At 39.2% G+C, this 25,300-nt stretch overlaps 1 protein-coding gene across 1 annotated transcript in view; it reads left to right on the top strand.

The window, feature by feature from the left end:
* LOC150091099 (uncharacterized) overlaps window positions 1-25,300 on the top strand; it is a 502,417-nt gene that overhangs the window by 275,013 nt on the left and 202,104 nt on the right. Inside the window, exon 11 of the mRNA XM_090383197.1 lies at window positions 21,105-21,260. Coding sequence (XP_090239323.1) covers window positions 21,105-21,260 — 156 coding nt within the window. The remainder of the gene's footprint in view (window positions 1-21,104; window positions 21,261-25,300) is intronic.

Here is a 25,300-nt window from a genome sequence, read left to right as displayed (position 1 = left end):
CACTGGTTAAAGATGCATAGCAGGATCATGTAGACAAGACTGCAGCAATAATTCAAACACAGCATTCTTTTTTTTTTTTTTTTTTTTTTATGTGAACCCCAAATACGAGAGGTATTAGAACCTATAGTACTTGGTACCATGCTTGGGTTGGAGGTTGAGAAGACGAAAGAAGATATATTTCTTGACATTGGACTTGAACTTCTGTAGATTGTAATTTTCAGGAAATATGTATGAAGGAAGGTTGTTCCAGAAAACGGCAGTTGAATGAATAAATGAGGAAGATGAAGAGTTTGTTCTGTGGGTTTGAAGTTCGAGAGTAAATGGATGTTGGCTGATGGCGGCACGTGTTCGGACTGTTTTGAAAGAGAGAGCAGGAATTATAGAAGCCAATTCAGAAGAACAGTGCCTATGGAAGTATCTGTAGAAGAGGCATGCAGCAGAAACAGTGCGTCTATGAGAAAGCGAGTGGAGAGACTCTGTTAGAGATGAATCATTAATTAACCTAACTGCCCTCTTCTGAATGGAATCAAGAAGCCTGAGAGAGGTTTTGGGAGCACCACCCCAGATGTGGGAACAATATTCCATGACAGGGCGGATTTGCGATTTATACAGAGTGAGCAGCTGTTTGGAAGAAAAGTAACACCGAGAGCGAAAGAGAAAACCAAGTTTTTTAGATGCAGAGGAAGCAATATTTGTAATGTGCTTGTGCCGAGAGAGATTAGAAGTCAGGGTAATCCCCAAAAGAGATATATCATTTTGCCTAGAAATCGGAGTGTCACTAAAGATAAGCATAGGAGCAGAAGAATCCTTTTTGCGAGATATAAGACAAGACTGAGTTTTAGAAGGGTTGAAATCAACTGTTGTCTTTGCCCCACTGGAGAATTACCTGAATATCAGCATTTAAGGAATTGGTAGCAGATTTTCGAGAAGTTGAAGCTGATTGAACAGGACAAGGTTTCTCAAAATGGAAAGTGGAATGCAATGTGCTATCATAGGCAAAACTATGGATAGGATTACCAGTCAATGTAAGAAGGTCATTGATATATAAGAGGAAAAGAGTGGGGGAAAGAACTGAACCCTGGGGGACACCGGCATTAGTGGAGAAGTTAGAAGACAGAGAGCCATCTACCATCACCCTCAGTGAGCGATCAGAGAGAAAACTGGATAACCAATTACTAAAAACAGTTGGCAAACCATAAGATGGAAGCTTGTTTAGAAGACCTTTATGCCAAACACGATCAAAAGCCTTTGAGATGTCGAGAGCAACTACTTGTGTTTCACCAAACCTTTCCATTGAATTAGTCCATAAATGGGTAACATAAGCCAGAATATCACCAGTGGATCGACACTGACGGAATCCATACTGGCGATCGTTGATCAGACAGAAGATTTCTAGGTAGTTTAAGAGTTGGCTGTTAATTGATTTCTCCATTACTTTAGAAAGAGTAGAAGTAATTGCAATGGGACGATAATTGGATGGGAGGGATTTGTCACCCTTTTTAGGAACTGGCTGGATATGAGCAAATTTCCAAGCAGAAGGAAAAACACCTTTGGAATAAGAAAGTGAAAAAAGCGGCAAAGAATAGGAGCAAGTTCAGGAGCACAGGTTTTGAGAACAAGAGGAGAAATACCATCAGGACCTGGAGCTTTCTTAGCATCAAGATTCATCAAAATCCTTCTGATATCCTTTTGATGGAAGACCACAGGAGGCATTGAATGTAGCGTGTTGGGAATGGCGGGAGGTGTTTTACAAAGATCATTAATACATGAGCTGGAAGAAAAATGGGATGCTAGCAGGTCAGCTTTATCCTTGGCTGAAGTGACAACAGAACCATCTGGTTTGGAGAGAGGTGGGAGCAGAGATGGGCAAAAGTTGCGGCCAATAGCTTTGGCAAGAGACCAGAATGCTCGGCTACCATTAGGGCAAGAAGCAAGTTTTCTACTCTTAGCCTGTTCAAACTCTAGTTTGGACTGATTAATAACTGCTTTACAATTGTTGCGAGCTTTGGTGTAAGCAGAAAATGAAACTGAAGAATTAGAAACAAGCCAATTACGATATGCAACATTCTTCTCTTAAACAGCCTTAGCACATTTATTGGAAAACCAAGGTTTAGATAAAGGACGAGATTTTGAAGTGGAGTGTGGGATAAAGGATTCCATTCCTGCAAGAATAATTTCACTGACACGATCTGAGCAAACGTTGAGATCAGAAGTTTTGAAACAGTAATCCGACCAAGGAAAAGAAGAAAAGAAGTCTCGCAGGTCTTCCCATTTTGCATTCTTGTAATGCCAAACAACACGAGGTTGGGAATAGCCATGAGATAAATGGTCCATTGGAGAAGAGACAATCACCAAGTTGTGATCTGAAGTGCCTAAAGGACCTCTCACTTCGACCGTGTACTTTGAAGGGTTGTTTGTGAGAAAAAGATCAAGCGTATTGGCTGTATGATTAGGATTGTCCGTTATTCTTGTAGGTAAATGAACAATCTGTGCTAGGTCATTAGTAATTGCAAAATCAGCATATCGACCTTCTGGGTTGGTGTGACTAGAAAACGGAAGCCAGCTGGAGTTGTGAACATTAAAATCACCAAGGAAAATTACCTCACTGTTATGAAAGTTCAACTGGAAAAAGTCAAGTTGCAAAGAGAGGAAGTCGAAGAGCTCCAAGTGATTAGTGGAGTTGGGAGAACGGTAGAGACAACAGATGAATTTGACACAATGAGGTAGAGAGATTTTAAGCCAGAGAAGATCAAAGAGAGGAGATTCCAAATTGCCAAGTCTCTGACAGGGAATATCAGAACGGACATATGCACAAATACCACCTTTGAGGCAAAAGGAATCATACAGCGAATAATTTGGGCATCTGATATGAGCAGAAGTTGAATCAGCTGATAACTGAGATTCTGTCAGAAAAAGTACATGGGGTTTGGCAGACTGCAAGTGGAAATGGACATCGTTGAGATTCGAATTGAGACCACGTATATTTGTGAAATGAATTAGGAAGTCCTTGGGAGATTTAGATCTTTTCGCAGATAAGCTTGCTCTATTATTTTGACAATTCATGGTGTATTCAATAGTAAGAAAAGGTGGGTGGGACATGCTGTATGAAGTAATGAAATTTTTGGATGAGGCGTACATGTGGTAAGAATATACCCAGATCCTTGACATAACGTGGCCTCCACAATGCTCCCCGCATACACACTACTCGGACTCCCTCCAGTCACTATCTGGCAGAGTAGTGGTAGTAAGATTATACACTAGCTGATCCGGAAGCCTTCTAGAGAGTTACCAATAGGTTCGGTCCGGTGTACTAACTAGCGGCCGGCCTGCGAACACCGTTTTAAAGCTGTACCCTCGAAATGTAAGGAATATTGGATCTCGCCACGACATTCATCATAACCTCAAAAGTCATGAATCATACTGCATGATGGAAGAGATAGGGAAGGGTTGACCGGAACTTAGCTCTAGAGACTATCAGAACGGACATATGCACATGGATTCCACCACTTCAAGCCTCCAATAAGCAAAGTGGTGGTATTTCACCGGTTGATGAGAGTCATCTACCACCTAGTACTGCCTGGTAACATAGAGGGGCGGCATTCCTCCATATGGTGTGGGCGCCACACCTCGACCCCTGCTTACGTTGGTTCACACCTGGGTGGTCACCCACCATGTACTTGTGCATGGAGGTTATACCCAGGATTACTAACAGTCTCACCATCGTGAAGGTGCAAGCAGAGGATTTGGCTGTTGCAGACCGTCCGGACTTCGCCGAAATTGGGTCCACTTGACTTGAGTGTCACCCGAATATCAGTTCCATCAGCATTTTAGACGCCCAGGTAGCAAGTACAGCTTGTCTGGCATATCTGAGAGAATGTCTGTGACAGCCACAAGGACCAATGGGTCCTTGAGGCTGTCACAGATTTGTCCTCTGACAAATTTGATAGGATATTATGATGTGGTTACAAAGGAACTGGATGCAAAAAATAATTTTGATATCATATATTTGGATTTCAGGAAAGCTTTTGACACTGTTGCGCATGGAAGACTATTGTACAAATTGGAGCAGAATGGTATTAAGGGTAAGTTGCTACAATGGATAAAAGGATGGTTAAGTGGGAGAAGATAGAGGGTGGTAATCAATGGGTGCTGCTCTTCGTGGACTAATGTTATTAGTAGAGTCCCACAGGGTTCGGTGTTGGGTCCACTGTTGTTTTGTATATTTATCAATGATATTGATGAAGGTATATCAGGCTTAATGTCGAAGTTTGCAGATAATACAAAGGTTGGCAGGGTTGTTAATCACAGTATTGGCAGTGTGCTTCTGCAACAGGATCTAGATAATTTGGGCAGATGGGCTAAGAAGTGGCAACTGAAGTTTAACCTTGACAAATGCAAAGTACTGCATATGGGTAGAAGTAACCCGAGAGAAAAGTACCAACTGTGTGGTACTACACTTAAGATGGTAGAAAATGAAAAAAACCTGGGAGTAATTGTGCAGTCAGATATGAAGTTTTCTGAGCAATGCAGACAGGAATTGCTCAGAAATTTCAATTTCACTGCTGCTCAATTGCATATCAATAGAAGTAGTGCAAGAATCACTTTTACCTCTGCCAGCGGCTACTGTTAATCTAGTCCGTGTATCCCCTCAAGCTAGAAGTTTTCCAACCCACCTAGCCCTGTCTCGATAGCATCAGCAAATATTCTTGCACCCTTTCTATCCCATCCCTGTAGAAGCAGTCTCTCCTGTTAACAAGCACAGACCAGGCCGAGAAAAATTATATCCCTTGAGCCTTGCACAATCTCTCCAGGGCCGAATTGATTGACAATGCTCTCATCATATAGTCCCTCCTATCTTGTCTGGGCAGAATTGCAGACACTTTCAAATTCAACCGTAACTCACGGCTTTTTTTTCAGCATTGTCATATACTTGTTAAGTAATTCTGCCGGTCTCTTACTCTTTCAGCAGCTGCTCTGGCTACAGTTTCGTTGTTTTTTTTTTTTTGTTTGTTCCCCCCCCCCTATCACTTGAGAATTCAATTTTGGAATTTTCTAAGGATATTCTGTTAATATTGAAACACAAGTCCTCTGAATTCTCTCTATAGATATCTTTACATTTGCTAATATTAGATCCTTTGCAATAAGTTTCTTTTGGGCAGTAATCCACTGTGCTGAGCCTTCACTTTTACATTTTTTTTTTAAATGCTTCCATATTTCTGAGTAATCAGCAACTGTTTTTATCCAAGATAAAATAATAATATATTCAAATAATAAAAGAATATAAAGAATATATAATATTATATATCCAACATACCTTCTGATTACTACAAAATATTTACAGATTCTCAACTGTATTACAGTAAGTTGTATTACTCATCTCGTAACTAAAACCATGTATTATCATGTTTGAATGCATAGGATCATACATGTTGCTACTAGTTATGTTATGCATTTTATAGCATATATATACATGTGTATATATATATATATATATATATCTGTTATATGCTTTATTTCTCATTTAATTATTACTATTTATTTATTTTATATTGATTCTTTTTTATTTATTAACTGTTAATTTGTTCATTTATATTATTTTTGTAATTTTACTTGTTTTCTGCCTTTTTACTTGTTTCTAATATATTTTCTAATTTATATTATTTTCGTAAATTATATTTTATACAGTAAAAAAAGTAATATACATTGTGCATAATTTAAGTAAAAGTCTGAAGTCTTAAAGTCTTGTTCCTGGAATTTGAGACAAAAAAATTCAGAAATTTACATGGAATTCCCAAACCAGAAAGCTTAGTAAATACCATCATGCTGCAGTAGTTATGTCATTAGGTACTATAGACAAAGAATTAAAGTTTAACATTAACAAACACGAAATACTGCGGCCCCAGGTGCCAAGCGTTCCGTGGCCATGCGATTTCAGTGCGTTTATGCAAGTGAACTAGCTAAAGAGCTTTTGCCAATACATATTCTGTTTATTTCTGAATAGCATTTTCTTCATTTTGTTTTATATTTCAGTAGCTCTTTCACTCTACAAGTAGTAGGCAAAGGCCCAGAAAGGAAAGACACCTTTCTGTTTCTTTTTCCTTTAGTACTAACTCAACTAACAGCCGCTTGGTCACCTCGTGGCACTGCTCCTGCCTCCCCGTGGCGGGGCCGGTAACCTAGGAGGTAAAGAAAAAACCCCCAGGGCCAAAAGGAGCTAACATGGATAAAAATACTTATCCACCATTAGAGCCTTCGAGCTCCAGGACAGAAAATTACAATGACCATGACTCAACTCTCGATTTAGGTAATAACACCAAAATACCATGACAGGATGGAGCAACCCTGCCCATCGTTTCTAATTTTCCACTCCCTCTCTAGTCAACTATGAGTAAACTGTCTCCCTTTGTGATTCAAAAACATCTGGAAGGTATTGCAGGATCTCCTAAGACTGTTAAGAGACTGCAATCAGGAGACCTATTAGTGGAAACTACTAACCACAGACATTCAGAGAAACTTTTACAACTTAGTAATTTTGCTGGTATTCCAGTAAAAATATCTCCTCGTGCAACCCTAAATTCATCTAAGGGTGTGATATCCAGTTATGATCTTCTAAATGTCAGCGAGGAAGAAATAACCCAAGAGCTGTAGGGACAAAATGTCATTGAAGCAAAGCGCATAATGACTAAAAAAGACAATCAACTTACACCTACCAGAAACATTATTCTCACGTTTAATACCCCTGACTTACCCACCTCTGTAAAACCAGGTTATTTACTATGCTGCATTCGCCCATATATTCCCAATCCTTTACGATGTTACAAATGCCAAAAGTATGGCCATTCGCAAACTGTGTGCAGAGGAGTTCCAGTCTGCCCCAGTTGTGAGTCCTCAGAACACAAACAAAGTGACTGTTCGGCTACAAAAATGACGTGCGCTAACTGCAAAGGTGACCACCCTGCATATTCCAAAACTTGTGAAAAATGGAAAACAGAGAAAAAAATAGTAAAATACAAGGTTGAGAATAAAGTCAGCTACCAAGAAGCAAGAAAACAAGTTACACCTACTATAAACAAAAATTTAACCTATGCCAATGCAGTAAAAAAATATGAAACAGTCTCCACTCAAACAGATGTCACCGTTTCCACTAATAAATCAATTTCTGATTGGGCTAGAACTGTCCTCTCTGAGAAACAACCAAGTGTACGTAAACAACAACCCAAAGTCTCAGACCAGGCAAACAATACTCCTCTGACAATACCAGCAGCATCTCCTGCTCCAATGAGTACTACTACATCCAATATTACAAACTCAAATGCAATGAAAAATAACCAGGACACAACCATGGATACAGATGGCACATCTATACAGGAAGATCCAATTTTAGAAATTCACGCTGAAGAAGAAGAAATGAACACTGGTCGGCCAGTTTTCTCCAAAAAAGATAAATCAAAATTAGAACGTCATAAGCCAGTCACCTTCAAAAAGCAGTCAGATACAGCTCCATCAGTTAAACACAAATAATGCCTTGTATTTTGCAATGGAACTGCAGAGGGTTTCGTTGCAACACAGACGATATCCATGATCTGATTAATCAGTATTTGCCAGTTGCTCTTTGTCTCCAAGAAACTTACTTAACTTCACAAATTTCTCCTTCGATAAAGAACTATTGCCTTTATCGAAGAGATCGTAATACAGCAAATGCTGCCCATGGTGGTGTTGCAATCCTGATAAATTCAAAGATCCCAACAAAGCATATCCCACTTCAAATTGAAATAGAAGCTGTTGCTGTTCGTATAACGCTCCATATTTCATTAACACTTGTGTCAATCTACTTGCAGCCAAACCATACATACTGTTTAAAAGAACTTGAAGACCTCATCATACAGATACCTCCACCTTTCTGTATTTTAGGGGACTTTAATGGTCACCACCCACTATGGGGCGCTACTAAATTAGATAGACGAGGTAGACTCATTGAAAGCCTTTTAGAGGCACTAAACCTAGCCATACTGAATACTGTCACGCACACTCATATTCACCTCCCAACTGGACATACCTCAGCAATAGATCTTTCCATTTGTTCTCCAGTACTGGTCCCAACCATAGAGTGGTATGTTATAAACGATCCTATGGGCAGTGATCACTTTCCAATTGTATGCAAGGTATTGATAGCACAGACTCCTTTAACAAAACCCTGCAGGAAATGGAAATTTACAAGAGCAAACTGGGCAAAATTTTAGTCATCAATCTCTTTCGATGAGAAAAAAATCCGTCTCCAGCGTATTGATGATGTGACAGATTACATCACGTCGCATCTCTTAAACGTGGCTAAAGATACAATACCATTATCAAATCCACCGGGCCGTAAGCACTATAATTATTGGTGGAACGAGGAATGCACCAAAGCAAAAAAGGCAAAAAATAAAGCGTGGAATTTGTTTCGGCAATATCCAATCACAGCCAATCTGATAAATTATTTTTTTTATTTTTTTTTTTTTTGATTTGGTAGTTGTTGGCGCATTGGCTTCTGTGGCCATATTGCACCTCCCAAGGTTTTTGCAGTACTTTGATCCAAGCCCGAGGCGGGAATCGAACCCGCGACCTTTGGGTTGCCGGGCAGGTACTTTACCCACTCGGCTAGCCCGGTCGGCTCTGATAAATTATAAGAAAGAAAGGGCAAAAGCACTTTTCATACGGAGGCAAGCCAAAAAAGAATCCTCGATCCGTTTTGCCTCAACAATTAACAGAAACACTGACAGCAAATTAATTTGGAAAAAAATTAGACAGCTTTCTGGTAAGTTTCCAACCATACCTTCTCCAGTCCTCTCCTGGAATGGGCGAGATTTATCTAGTCCCTCGGATATAGCCAATGCTTTGGGCAATACTTTTGCTGAGATCTCAGCAACATCAGCTTATACTACATCTTTCCAACGAATTAAAAACAGTCGAGAACAGTATTCTGTTAACTTCCAAACTGCCCTCATCCTACCATATAACAAACCTCTACAATATTCTGAACTATTGCATGCCATTAAAACAGCTCGTAATGGTGCCGCCAGACCAGATGTCATCTATTATGTCATACTGCAGCATCTTGATGACAAAGCATTGCGCCTCCTCCTGGTCTTTTACAACCGTATTTTTTTAGAAAAAATTTATCCACCTTCTTGGCACCACTCTATTGTTTTGGCGTTCCTGAAGCCTGGAAAAGATCCAACCAATCCCCATAACTATAGACCAATATCTCTGTCCAGCTGCCTCAGCAAAATCCTTGAAAAAATTGTCCACAGTAGACTCGTCTGGATCATAGAGTCTCAACATCTAATGAGCAATAGTCAGCATGGCTTTCGACAAAACAAATCATGCTTAGATCTCATGATCAAGGCTGAATTTGCCATTCGCAACGCTTTTGTTAAACACGAGCATCTGGTATTGGTTTCTATAGATATACAGAAGGCTTTTGACACCACCTGGCGACATGGTATACTTAGTGATCTTTATTCTCTCGGTCTACGGGGCAATCTTCCCATATTTGTTCAGAACTTTTTATACACTAGATCGTTTCAAGTAAAATACCAAAACGACCTCTCTACAACTTTCATTCAGGAAGAAGGTGTTCCTCAGGAATCTGTACTGAGTGCCACTCTCTTTGCTCTTAGAATCAATTCCATCACTAAACAGCTTCCAAACACAGTTGAATCATATCTTTACGCGGATGACCTTTCCATTTCCTGTCATTCCCAAAGCATGAGATCTATTGAAAGGCAGCTTCAGATATCACTGAATAAAATACAACAATGGGCCGACCTTAATGGCTATCGGCTCTCACAACAGAAAACAGTTGCTATCCATTTTTGTAGACAACGCAAACTCCATCTGGATCCTGAACTTCAAATTTCCAACATCTCCATCCCAGTCACTACTAACATCAGATTTCTAGGATTAATCCTTGACAACAAATTAAATTTCTTAGACCATATTAAAAATGTACATACTTCTTGTTTAAAAAAGTTAAATTTACTCAGAACTTTATCCGCCCTAACATGGGGTGCAGATCGCACCTCCTTACTTCGGTTATACAGGGCATTAATCCGATCCCGTCTCGATTATGGTGCGCCTGTCTATGATTCTGCCAGAGCAAGTGCTTTGCACTGGCTTGATCCAGTTCAGCACAGCGCCTTGAGGACTGTACTTGAGGCTTTCAGAACATCATCAGCACATAGCCTCTACATGGCCCCGGGTGCCAAGCGTTATAGTGATCAAGCGAATTTCAGAGTGATTCATAGAGCGTTTACTCAGAGCCAAAGTTCTTATTTAGTTCAAAAAGTTTTTTACATTCTCTTTAATTAATAACTTAGTCTTACGAATTGTAAGCAAGTTTTAAGAAAGGAAATCCACCTTTCTTTCTTTTTCTCTTTAAACTAACGTATTAACCCATATACCGCTTGGTCACTCTAGCGGCACTGCTCCTGCCTCCCCGTGGCGGGGCCGGTAACCTGGGAGAAGAAATCCACTCTCCCGGGGCTGAAAGGAGCAAAGATGGAAAACAGTTCATTTCCACCTTTAGAGCCATCGAGCTCAAGACTATCAAATGACAATGAAAATGACTATTCTCAACCAAAGAGGTTGAAAACAACACCTAAAGAGGAGGTACCAGCCTTCCTCATCTTGCACTCTCTATCAGATCAGCCTCTGAGCAAATTATCACCTTTTCTAGTGCAGAAATGCATTGAGTCTGCTGCTGGTTCACCTAAATCAGTACGGAGACTTCAATCAGGTGATCTTCTAATAGAAACAACTCAACCTCAACATTCTGTAAAGCTATTAAAGCTTACAACATTTGGAGGACACCAAATAAAAGTTACTCCCCATGCTACCTTAAACTCCTCAAAGGGAGTAATAACAGAATGGGACTTATTACTTGTATCAGAGGAGGAAATTGTCCAAGAATTACACGATCAAAAAGTGATACAAGCAAGGAGAATCATGACCCGAAAAGACGGTACACTCGTTCCAACAAGAAGTATAATTCTTACCTTTAGCACTCCTAACTTACCAACATCTGTGAAAGCAGGCTACCTGCATTGCCGTGTCCGACCATACATTCCGAATCCCATCAGGTGCTACAAATGTCAAAAATATGGACACTCCCAGACTGCATGTCGAGGTGAGGCAGTATGTCCCAACTGCGGGTCAAAAGACCATAACCAATCTGATTGTGCCACTACCACTCCGCATTGCCCAAATTGTAAGGGTAACCACCCAGCTTACTCAAAAACCTGTGAATTATGGAAGCAAGGAAAAAAAATTCAAAAATATAAAGTAGAGAACAAAGTGACATACTCAGAGGCAAGAAGACAGATAATCAAAACAGAGACAAAGCGAACATATGCCACAGCAGCTCAACCTTCACAGTCTGTAGGGATCCAAACTGAAGTAACAATTCCTCCAAATGTATCAATTTCGAACTGGGCACGTTCGTTGCTTTCTAGTGCAAAACAGTGTCCTACACAAAAAACAAGTGAGCAGTCAAGTAATACCCCAATCACCATACCAACGGATGTTTCCTCAGCAATAAAACCAAAAGAAACAGAAACCACGAAACCGCAAACATCCACCACCAGAATGGACATCGACGAACATCATGATTCAGAAGATAACTTTTTAGAATTACATGCAACCGATGAAATAGATGGGACCCGACCCGTCTTTCCTAGGAAAGACAAAGCAAAAATTGATCGATACAAGCAAGCTGGAACTAAAAAACAGTCAGAGCCGAGAACAACACAAAAAATCACATAATGGAAAAAATACTTCAGTGGAATTGCAGAGGATTTCGGAATGCAAAAGATGATTTGCAGGATCTAATCGATCGGTATGAACCAGCTGGCATAGCCTTACAGGAAACTCTTCTAAATTCACGAGTGTGTCCTTCCATCAAAAATTATAACATCTTTAGACGAGATAGGAGTATTGATACGCCAGCTCATGGAGGGGTGGCTATGCTTGTCAGAAATGACATTCCATCCAAACATGTTCCCCTTCAGACTCCTTTTGAAGTAGTAGCAGTGCGATTTGAAATTGGTATCACCATTACAATAGCTTCTATATATCTCCCTCCTAATTTTGCTTTCTCCTCAGATGATTTAGAAAAGCTAGTAGATCAGCTGCCATCTCCTTTCTGCTTACTGGGAGACTTTAATGCTCATCATCCTCTATGGGGATCTCCAAAAATTGACAAAAGGGGTAAAATAATAGAATCGCTGCTTGATGCTCATAACCTTACTCTGTTAAACACCGGTGCACCCACCTATGTCCATTTTTCTACAGGATCCATGACAGCAATAGACCTCTCAATCTGCTCTCCCTCCATTTATGCCAATATGGGGTGGTCAGTCCTTGATAACCCGCTAAACAGCGATCACCTGCCGATTCTATGCGATATTCAAACACAAGTAAACTTGTCTCCATTGCAGCGATTAACTTGGAAATTCCGTAAGGCAGACTGGCATAAATACTCCTCCCTAATCCAGATTGATGATGAGATAGTCCAGTCTCAGTCCATAGACAGTGTCACCGATTATATAACAAATCAAATATTACAAGCTGCAAATTCTGCAATACCTAAATATTTACCTGGAAAACGCAAACAGAGTCATTACTGGTGGAATCAGGAATGTACACATGCTAAACGGACAAAAAATAGAGCTTGGAATTTGTTTAGAAAATTCCCAACAACTGCTAACTTCATTAACTTTAAAAGACTCAAGGCCAAATTCCGCCAAACAAGAAGAAAAGCAAAGAACGACGTCTGGATATGTTTTGCTTCCACCATACACAAGGACACGGACAGCAGGCTCATCTGGAAAAAATTCAAGCACTTAATGGCAAATTTGTGCAGTCTCCAGCCTCAATCCTGAACTGGAAAGGGCAGGAATTGTCCGCTCCAACAGCAATAGCAAATGCATTAGCTGAGTCTTTTGCCAGTATATCAGCAGTGTCCACATACAGCCAAACCTTCCAAAAAATTAAGGCATCTGCAGAAAAACATAAAATCAACTTTTATACTAAGGCATCTCAACCGTACAATCAGCCATTCACGTTAAAGGAACTTTTTGAGGCTCTAAACAAAACATCAAGTACTGCTGCTGGCCCGGATGGAGTATGTTATATAATGTTAAAAAAGTTAAGTAATAAAGCAATATTTTCCCTATTAAGATTCTACAATCGAATTTATTTAGGAAATACTTATCTGCACTCATGGCGTCACTCAATTGTACTGGCCTTTCCGAAGCCAGTTAAGGATCATACCATACCGAATAATTACAGGCCGATATCACTGACTAGCTGTTTAGGCAAAGTCTTAGAAAAAATGGTGCACAGGCGGCTAACGTGGTTTCTGGAAACAAACAATCTGCTAAACCAAAACCAGTATGGTTTTCGGAAAAATCACTCAACTTTAGATGTGATGATAAAAGCAGAAGCAAACATCCGCACCGCTTTCATCAGGAGACAACATCTGGTTATGCTCAATCTCGATATTGAGAAAGCGTTTGATACCACTTGGAGATATGGTATCCTTCAGGATCTTCGTTCCTTTGGTCTGAGGGGGCAGTTACCCCAATTTATACAAAGCTTCCTACACTACAGAACGTTTCAGGTCAGATATAGAAACAGTATGTCCAAATCATTTGAACAAGAAGAGGGTGTACCGCAGGGTTCCATCCTAAGTGCAACACTATTCGCAATAAGAATTACAAATATAACACAAGACATCCCAAAAACAGTTGAATCATACATGTTTGCTGATGACCTGATTATATCTTGTCAGTCACAAACCATGATCTCAATCGAAAGGCAACTCCAAATGTCCATAGACAGAATAAAATTGTGGGTGCAACAGAATGGCTATTCATTAGCAGCAAATAAATCAACTGCAATTCATTTCTGTAAAATACGAAAATTGCATCCAGATCCTGAAATATATTTAAATAACAATCTGATTCCTCTTACCAACAATTTTCGTTTATTGGGTTTATACCTTGACAGTAAGCTTAACTTTTCCAATCACATAGCCTACCTTAGAACGGCCTGTCAAAAGAAATTAAACATCTTAAGAGCTGTGTCATCTAACTCCTGGTGTGCTGATAGACACTCCCTCACACATCTTTATAAAAGTTTTATCCGATCCCGCTTAGATTACGGGTCACCTGTCTATGACTCTGCAAAAAACAATTCCTTGTTACGTCTGAATACTGTTCAACATAGTGCCCTAAGGATAGCCACAGGAGCCTTCAGAACGTCTCCAGTCAACAGCCTGTATATTGACGCAAATGAACCGCCGTTAAACCTTAGACGAAAATCCTTACTATGTAGCTATGCTGCAAAAATAAAAAGTATTCCATCTCATCCTTGCTGGCAATACCTGTTTGACCCTCAGAATGAAATGCTCTATCGTAACAAACCTAATGAAAACCGCCCTGCGGGTATTAGATTGCAAGAACTGATGCACAGTTGGAATATTAACTTCCAACATATCCTTGAAGACGTAGATCCCCCTGAACATCCCTGGTCTCATTACTCACATCTTTGTGATAATTTCTTTCTGAAATGGAGAAAAGGATCCCTGCCAAACAACAACTTCCAGCAGCTACATAAAGCCCACGCCTTAGAAAACGCAGAGAAATGTCAAGTATATACAGACGGCTCCAAAACAGATGAAGCTGTAGGTGCTGCAGCAATTTCTGCTGCTTTTTCAATAGCTGTGTCTCTTCCTACAGAATGTAGTATCTATACCGCAGAACTGTATGCAATAAAATTAGTCCTAGATAACATAACCAAACGGCAAATCAGAAAAGCTCTTATATACACCGACTCCTTAAGTGGCGTCACTGCCATTCAATCTACTTCTTTTTCCCAACATCCCATTCTGAAACAGATACGTTCTCAATTATACGAATATCAAACATCCAAACAGTTGGTTACCTTCTGTTGGATCCCTGGGCATGTCGGCATCCCAGGTAATGAAAGTGCAGATCGTGCTGCCAAACATCCTACCAATGGATCATTCGATCATCTGAAAGTTCCACACATTGATTATAAATCGACTGTTAAAACAGCATGTGGACATCAATGGACTAATCTGTGGCAAACACAAGTAAATAATAAACTGTTCCAGATTAAAAAAGAACCTCAGTTGTTGGAGTTCTAGTTTCAGGAAAAGCAGACGTGAAGAAGTGATTTTGACAAGACTCCGTTATTGGCCACTCATACACAACTCATTTATTCTTGCTTATGGGAGAAAACCCACCTCAATGTCCATTCTGTCAGACACAGCTAACAATCAAACATATTCTAATAGAATGTCCTAATTATTCAAGTAACCGGAAATCCAGTTTTTGTTCTGCATCCAATCTGCTGGAACCTTCAAATTTACTAGATATACTTGGAAATAATGCAAATTTTGAAGCACTTTTTAGATACTTGAAAAGCATAAATATTTATAATCGCCTCTGATAACCATTATATTAATAACTCAGTCATAAGTTAATAATGAAAAGGCACAATATGGCCCAGGAGGCCCTTGTGCCAAAAAACCCAACAACAACAACAATAGCCTCTACATCGATGTACATGAGCCCCCTTTAACTCTACGTAGGAAAACACTGCTACAGAAGTATGCCGTTAAAATACAAAGTTGTGCCTCGCATCCAATTCAGTCATACTTATTCAATCCACCATTAGAAAACCTCTACAGAATTAAGCCTAGCATAGTAAAACCAGCTGGTCTTCGCCTTCTTGAACTGATGCAGGTTTGGAATGTTCCCATTCATTCTGTACAAGAAGTAGTAACATGCGCTCAACCACCATGGAAGTGTACTCCTCTACCCACCTGTGACACTTACCTTTGCCAGTGGGGAAAAAATGTTCTTCAAGCATCAAATGTGAAACAACTTCATGCAATTCACACTCACAGATATTTTGACTTTTCTCCAATTTATACAGATGGCTCTAAATCTAACTCAAATGTTGGAGCAGCAGCAGTGTTCCTAAATACCACTATTTCAGCATCCCTTCCACCTGAATTCAGCATATTCTCATCAGAATTATATGCAATTAAACTAGCCTTAGAAAATCTCTGTTCTGACTATTCATTAAAATTTGTTATTTACACTGACTCCCTCAGCTCAATTATGGCATTATCTAACTCCGCAGATAAAGTTCACCCTTTTCTAAATGAAATTAGAAGATTATTACTGCAGACTGAAGAGCGCCACCAACTGATCACCTTCTGCTGGATTCCGGCACATTCTGGAATTTCTGGTAATGAACTGGCCGATAAAGCTGCAAAAAATCCATCTACCTGAAATTTAACCAATATACCTGTTCCAGCATCAGACTATCCACAAATCATTCGTGGTGCATGCCTAACAGAATGGACGGCACTCTGGCACTCTCAAACAAATAACAAACTTTTTCAATTTAAACAGGATCTTAGAATTTGGCGTTCCAGTGTCCGTTCATCAAGACGAGAAGAAGTACTTCTTTCAAGATCAAGAATAGGCCATACACATTTGACTCACCTTCATTTACTCACAGGAGATGATCCACCACAGTGTCCACATTGTTCTCTAAATTTGACTGTGAAACACATTCTCATTGAATGCTCACACTACAGTCAAGACAGAAATACAACCCTACTATCTTTGGTTAACCTTCGGAAACCAATAACCCTAGAGAATGTCATTGGTGACAATGCAAATTTTCCTGAATTTTTTAACTTTCTGAAGAAAATTGGACTTTTTACTCATTTCTGATTTCTCCTTTTCTGACACGACAAGAAATTCTCATATTTTATTACAATAAAGGAATAGGCGCATTATAGCCAAAGCAGCTTATGCGCCAGAAAACCCCCACAACAACAACAACAACAACAACCAAATACTGCATTTGGATAACAGTAGTATCATATCAGCGGGTGGTACCACATTCACTAATAGAGAGTGAAACGGACCTAAGGGTAATTGTATAGTACGATATAAAGTTCTCAGGCTGACAGGACAGGCCATGATATTTTGTCAATGATATACAGGAATTTTGTCAGCAGACTGATTAGCATTAGCATTATTCGAGGCATCTGATGCAAGAAAGCAAGCTTATGCAGCATCAGCCAAAAAAAAAAATAATAATAAATAAATAAATAAAAAATAACCACTTCCATTTCACCCCTCTGTTCGTTCGAAATACCTGTCCAGCTGAGCCTTAAACTTATTTAGGCTATCAACTTCCACGACAAGGGATGGAAATCTGTTCCACCAACCAACCACTCGCTGGCTAAAGGCAAATTTCCACACGTCTATCCACATCTGTCTTTCCTCAATTTGAATTTATGCCCTCTCAGGTGATTATTCTGAGCAAGAGGAAGAATCCCATCAGCATTGAGCATGCTCAAACCATTCAAGGCTTTATACACCTCTATCAGATCACCTCGCTGGTGCCTAGTCTCCAGACAATTTGGAAAACTTAAGCCTTTCTTCGTAAGAGCACCCCGTTGTTCCATTCACTAATCTTGTTGCCCTTCTCTGTACTCGTTGCAGCAGCTCTACATCCTTCTTGAAATGAGGCCTCCAGGCCTGTATACAGTACTCTAGGTGTGGCCTGACCATTGCCTTATACTAGGGAATAATCACCTCCTTATCCCTGCTAGAAAAATTCCTATATATCATTGACAATACACCATGAGCTACTCTTGCAGCCCGTCTGCACTGCTCAGAGAACTTCATATCTGCCTGCACAACCACCCCCAGGTCCCTTTCATTCTCTACCACTGTCAGTGTAGTACCACAGAGTGATACGTTGCTCTGGGGTTGCTGTTTTCCATATGTAGTACTTTACATTTGTCAATGTTAAACTTCATTTGCCACCTCTCAGCCCATCTGCTCAACCTTTCTAGATCCTGTTGCAGGAGCATAGTGTCAGTAGTGTCCTTGACAACCCTGCCAACCTTCGTATCATCTGAAAACTTGGACATTAAGCTTGATATACCATCATCAATATCATTTATAAATACAGAAAACAATAATGGACTCAATACTGAACCCTGAGGGACTCCACTAATAACAGTAGTCCACGATGAGCAGTGTCCATTGATTACCACTCTCTGTCTTCTCCCCCTCAACCACTCCTTTATCCATAGCAGCAATTTCCCTCCAATGCCACACTGCCCCAATTTGTGCAGCAGTCTTCCATGTGCAACAGTATCAAAAGCCTTTCTAAGGTCCAAGTATATAATATCAAAGTTATTCCCTGCATCCAGTTCTTTTGTGACTGCATCATAGTATCCAATTAAATTGGTCAGGCAAGACTTCCCCTTAACAAAACCATTCTGTGTCTGAGCTATGACTGAAGTCTTGTCTAGATGATCCTGCAGTGCTTCTTTAACCAGTGCCTCCATTAATTTTCCGGGAACAGAAGTTAAACTCACAGGTCTATAATTACTTGTGTCAGCCTTTGATCCTCCTTTGTGAATTGGGGTCACATTTGCACATCTCCAGTCCATGGGTACTTCCTCTGAGTCCAAGGAAGCTCTCATAATTATGGCTAAGGGTTTGCTTACTTCCTTTGCTGCCTCCTTTAATATAACTGGATTGATCCCATCCACCCCAGGTGCCTTTCTTGTGTTTATCTTCAACAATTTCTCCTCCACTTTACTCTCAGTTATTACAAAATTCTCTAGCTTACTGCCAGAGTTGAATACACCTCTGGCATTCCCCTCGCTGAATAACTCCTCTCGTGTGAATGTTGATGCAAAATATTCATTTAGTTTGTTAGCTACCTGAGCAGAATCATCAACAGTTGACCCATCGATATCAAGTGGACCAATCTGATTCATCCCCTTCCTTCTAGAGTTTACATAAGTAAAGAACTCTTTTCTGTTTTTCTTTGCATCCCTTGCCAAAGATTTCTCGTAATCTGCTTTCGCCTGCCTAACCTCCTTTGTAACTTGGTTACAGATCAACTTGTATCTATCATAGGCGTCTGTGTCACGTGTTAATTTGTATGTATCCCATACATTTTTCTTCTCTGCCATATGTCTCATTAGTTCATCTGACATCCATTTAGGCCTAAACCTTGAACAATATTTTTTAGTTGGTATGTAAAGCCTATTAGCTTCCAAGATAAGTTCTTTGAATGCTTCCCATTTTGAATTTGCTGTTGGTAACATCATCAGTTAGTCCCACTGTATAGAATTTAAATACTGTCTCAGTCCATCGTAGTCGCCTTTACGAAAGCAATAACCATTCCCTTTACCCCTAATGGTAGTTACCTCTTTTAGTAAATTTGATTATCCCATTGCCAGGAGGTGAAGATCTCACTGTGTAGGGTAATGGTTGGTCTGTGTCATGAGCACGGCATACAGGTTTGGAAGCCTTATTTTAGGAAGGATGTAGATCTAATGGAATGGATGAAGAGAGGAGCAACAAGATTAGCCCTGTGGCACAAAAGACTACTCTTACCAAGAAAGACCAGAGTTCTGTAAATCAGCAGCTGGAACATAGATGCCTGCAAGTAGACTTGGATCAAAGATTGTAAGGCTTCAAATTGATTGAATATGCTAAATGCTGATGGTTTATTTACACTTTCTTGGATGATGCAAATTTAAATTGGAAAACAATGGTTGCAGGATAGTCGTGTGAAAACTTGATTTCAGCCAGAAAGTGACCAAATGTTGGAAAAAACTTACATCTATTGAGGAAGTGTGGTTCAAATAAATTTAAAGAAGGGATAGATATTATTGGAGGGGTAGAAATAATGAGGTGTGCATCCCCCTCCCTTTTTTGTGTGATGCTATATAAGCTGCCTTTCATCATTTTGCCACTACTTCTAATAAAAGACTTGTTCAGTGGATGCTATATATTAAAGCTACAGTTTACTATATGTAACTTGCCATCCAGAATCATTGAAACACTTAGGGTGATGTGACCATCCATACCAAATTGGATAGACCATCAATAATGACCACAAGAGTGTGTTGTGAGTTGAAATAGATAGTGAAAGAAAATTGATAAACTCTTAAATAAAATCTAATTGATTTTATTGTACTCTGCAGCAAAGTTCAGTGGTGATCTGTTTTACATGGTTTAAAATTGGTCCAGTGGTTGTCACATATAAAACCATGAATGCAACTGTTTGTTGTGACATTTTTAACAATTCTAACAATCCTTGACAATTAGCAATCCTTGCCTACATTGTGGTAATGTTTTGGAAAGTATGTGTATTTGCATTAGCCTGACAATTCTTTGTGGCATAGAGCTAGATCAATGCAACAGTAGTTTATGTATTCCCCCCATCTCTCTCTCCCCCCCTGTAACATTCTAAACAATTCTGCCAGTAGTTCTCTGTGTCATAAAGTATTTTCAGTACAAAGTGATTTAAGAAGAATGTATGGAACCTGCCATTTCCAGCCAGATCTGAATCCATTTGGCCAAGTGAAATGTTTTGGAACATTTGAGGACCAGAACAAAATGTCAGAGTTCAAGCAGAAAACCAGTTAGTCTGACAGGAGGAGTGGAACAGTATACAGTTACTGCATAAGGGATTCTTATAGAAAATATGCTCTAGGGATTTACTGAAGTTATCATGAATAAAAAAAAAAAAAAAATATATATATATATATATATATATATATATATAAACTGTAGCCATTATCAATCCACTGCTGGATGGAAGCCTCCTCAACAATTGAGGAAAATGGACCATAATCTGCATAATCTGCCATGCTGGTCCAGTGCAGGTTGGCAGATCGACCGTATTCAGCAGTCAGGGGCTTGAACCCTAGTATACTCAGAGCGTGTGCTACTGCACTTCTGTTCCTGAGCACTCAGCTATGGAGCATACTCAATATTAATTATTTTCTTCTTTTCTAAGCAGAGATTTTTTCATTGTATATCCCAGTATCTGTTTGCAGTGTATATTAGGCAGTAATAGAAATATTCAGTATGTGGAACAGGAGAAAATGTATTTTTTTTTAATATATTGAGAAATGTCATAAAACTATTATATCAAAAATATTTTGCTATATAAACTCTTTACTTACTGACTAGTGTCTCAGCATTCCACTGGAAATCCAACATCAACCCATTCTGCTTCTTCTGCCTCAAATCCCGTGGCTCCAGTTCGACCAATGAATTCTGTTATGGTTACAGTTGACCCATCACGACATCATGTAGCTTTACATTCTGCTTACACGCCTTCATCAGGTATATTTTATGAATAAATTTTATATAGTATGAATCAGAGCTGTAATACTCAATACATTCTACGTTGATATTTGTATAATAATAAGAGGAGTTTACCTCAGTATAGTACGTAGAACACTTCCGTATGATACTCTCCAGAAATTAAAACGGCGTTCTAATTTCTGGAGAGTATCATACGGAAGTGTTCTACGTACTATATTGAGGTAAACTCCTCTTATTATTTTACAAATTTATGAATAAATTTTATTTAACTTCTCACTTCAACTTTCAGGTTTACATGCCTGGGAGCATTTAATTTTATTCTTAAATATTTATGAAAGCTTAGTAGGTATAGTATTTGGTTTTCAGATATGATGCTAAAATAGTACCTAAAATTTTAGTGATTTTTTATTGAATCATTTTTCCCCCCCTCTCTTTTTGTGTGTAAACATCATTGATTGGTAACTAAATTTTCTTACAGTAATGGAAATGGCACAATTGAGTGTTAACCAAATTTTTTTTATGGAAATCACGCAATTGACATCTTTCTATTAGGTGGCTGTTAGATTTTAAATGACATCACTTCCTGAATGGGGCTAACGATGCTAACTCAGTCACTAACATTGATTCGGTAGAATAAGCAAGCAGCGGGTAGTAATATTATGCAATAAAACAGGTAGTAATATTATGCACGAATAAAATGCAGGCATAAAATCTGCTTCTCAAGATTTTGATCAACATCAGCCTTCTAAGTAGTGCAAATAAGTTTCGATCACATCGTTCAAAATTTAAATGGTTTTACTCTAGTGCCGCCATAAATGTTTTTATGTAAAATAAGACATCTTTTTTTTGCATAAAGGGTACACACGCTGCTTTTTTTTATGATAATAACGTAAAATATGGACTTGATGAGTTCCAATATTCTTTCATAAAATTTACCATTTCATTTATAGGCTTATGTAAAAGACTGTAGTTAAAGAATAGTTGGATAATACTGTCCTTTTTGACTATTCCTGATCTATAAACATGAGCTAGCAACAAACCTCAATAAATTTTCACAAGACTTCTTGTTCTACAGTACTGTATTTGGGATATTACATTAAGAAATTACTTCATTCACCAACAGATCTCTGACATAAAATAGAAGATTAACTTTGATTTCATACATCAATCAGCTGTTTGATTTCAGACAACTGAGTTTATCTACCTGTGAGACTTTGGTAACCTTGAATTACATCAGGACAGGGTGTAGAATATGCAGCTATCGCTTGCATCAGTAGGAATGGATTGATTCATGAAGTTATGATTGTGATGCTTCTTCCCAGATGGTAGCCATTGTAATACCAAGTTCCCTTTCCTCTTATTTATATTAATAGTTTGACTTAGAAACACAGAAGCAGTAAGCTGGTTACAGGTATTGAAGCTAAAATCCTGACTGAAGATTTCATTTTATTGCATGTTATTTTCAGCTTACTACTATTTTTGCACTTAGAGAATTCCTATAGTTGCCTGCAAACCTTTATTAATATTTTTTTATTTTTCTCTTTGTAATTACATCATACGCTAAATAAATAAAATTAAAACCCAAGCTTGCATTGATAAAATGTCTTCGCTCATGGACTTATTTCTCCCATGGGTAACCAACCTGATATTTTCAGCAAATTTATCCAATAATCCACTACTTACAGTTGAGAACCAAACTGTAGTTGTGATATATTTTAATGTACTGATTCTTTACAATGTCTAAAATAAAATTATAAATTATGTACAGTTAAATTTTTAAAACTATATAAACCAATAAAATCTCTATAAATAAAATAAAACTCTCTCTTTGCAGTTAAAATTCTAAAATTACACCATGGAAGCTTTTGACAATGACTAGCCTTTCTCAGCCATAACTGTCTTAGGTCTGGTTGCCTCTCAAGTATACTGAAAAGATGTGGTTAAACCATCTAAGACATGATGCCAAACAGGAATGGTTTATGCTATATATCATCAGTAGCAACCAATAATTCATCAAATATCTCTCTCTCTCTCTCTCTCTCAGAGCAACCTTTACTTGTGTTATATCTCATTGCAGTTTAAATTGAATGTTGAGGTTGTTGTCGCTGTCCATGGCCTCAACGATTCGGTCCTCTTCGTGTAGTTGGCCTTAAAGGCCTTGATTACCCCCTGGTCGAGCAGCTGGATAAGGAAGGTAGTGTTGGGGATAGAAAGACCACCTCTACGTCTTCATTTGCATTGTCTTGTGCATTACTTGGGTGTCTCGAGGCATTGTCCAGCACGAGGAGGACTTTGAATGGGAACCTCTTTTCCTCCAGGTATTCCTTGACTTCAGAGATGAAGCAATGGTGAAATCAGTTCAGGAAGCAGTTCTTTGTTGTCCAGACTTTTGCTTTCCACATCCAGTACACATGCAGTATACTATTGTTACGTCCTCTAAGAGCTCTTGGGTTCTGCATGTGGAAAATTAGGCCAGACTTTGTCATGTAGCCTGCTGCAAGCTGCCAACATCTTGTGCTGCCTTGAATACTGGGGCCTTCTCTTCGACGGCTATATAGATGCGCTGAGGCATCTTCCAGAATAATGCCGTCTCATCGGCATTAAAACCTGTTCAGGTTTATATCCCTTCTCCTGGATGAGCTTCTTGAGTTGCGCAGGGTAGGCCTTAGCAGTCTTGGGATCAGCTGAAGCAGATTCGCCCATAATCTTTATGTTATGGAGTGAATAACACCTCTTGAATTTCTGGAACCAGCCTTTGCTGGCAATGAAAGTGGTTTCTGCAGTGTTGCTGGTACAGGGGTTTGCTGCTTAAATCTGTTGTAAAGAATGAGGGCCTTAGCGGAAATCATACTAATGTTCACAGGCAAGTCTTTCTTGTGTTGGTCTTCGATCCGAATGAACAGTGCATTCTCCATTATTAACATCACTTTATCACGTACATAAGCCACATATTTAGCAGTAAGAATTCCACCAGTTTGCACTGCCTCTCTAAAATCAGTTTCTTGTTTCCTTGCGTATCTTATGGTACTTTCGATGATACCAAACTTGCGGCCTGTGGCCACATATGTGAGCCTTTCTCAACGTTTATCTAGAATCTGCACGTTCTCATTCAAAGTCATCACTTTCTTGGCCTTTTTAGGCTTTTGTCCGACATTAGATGCACTTCGTTTAGAACTCGTTGGTATTCACATAAGCGCAGGTAATATTTTAAGCACAAGTAGCTTAATGCAGACACATAAACATCATAAGCCGTCCTACTCGGATGACGCTCACTGCGAGACTGAAACCAGAACTATTACATTAGGGTCACCCAGTAATTTCTTACATGTACCCATGTGTATTGTGTCTTTAAATTGCATATTTTCTCTGGTCAATTTGTCTGTTTTGGTGGACGAAAAAACCCTGCTATATGCGCCGGATACTGACTGACTCAGCCACGGAGTGAACAACGCCCCTAAAAGTTCATTGACAGGATTCGAACCCGGGCTTTTTCCACCCAGTATGGGAAGGATGGTGACAATACCACTGTGCTACCCGTGCAGACACTGCAAGACTGAAAACACGCATGCCCGAGCAGCAGCCAAATTTTTAGTATGATAAATTTTGCGACTGCCAATGCGAAAACACAAATCCTCAAATACAGATCCCACGAATATGGAGACCCAACTGTACATATTAATTAAACATAACACTTTGTAATATGATTATAATTCAAAATAATCACTTATTTTAGATTATTTTAAATTATCACTGCAGTCTATTTATAGATTTTTCAATATTGTATATCAGTCTATATTCATGATTGCTTGCTTGGAGTTTTTTTTCCAACGATCTCCTCAGGATGGCTATAGCTTCACGAGTTTGCCGTTTTGTAACTGGAATTTGTTCGGATTCATGTTCATTTTCCCCCTTCTTGGTATTAACAGACTACCAAGGGGAAGGAAAATTATCAGTAATTTTCAGTAACAGACTCAGCAATTTCTTCATCTGTTAAAGTGTAGTGACTTGTAGATCACCATCTATGTCCACCCAGTCATTAAACTCTTGTTTTTTGCCGA

Source organism: Mastigoproctus giganteus, chromosome 1 (genome assembly GCF_048544385.1).
Source record: "Mastigoproctus giganteus isolate SK-2022 chromosome 1, ASM4854438v1, whole genome shotgun sequence".
Lineage (NCBI taxonomy): Eukaryota > Metazoa > Arthropoda > Arachnida > Uropygi > Thelyphonidae > Mastigoproctus > Mastigoproctus giganteus.
The sequence above is the reverse complement of the archived record's forward strand: the minus strand, read 5'-3'. Positions and strand labels throughout refer to the sequence as shown.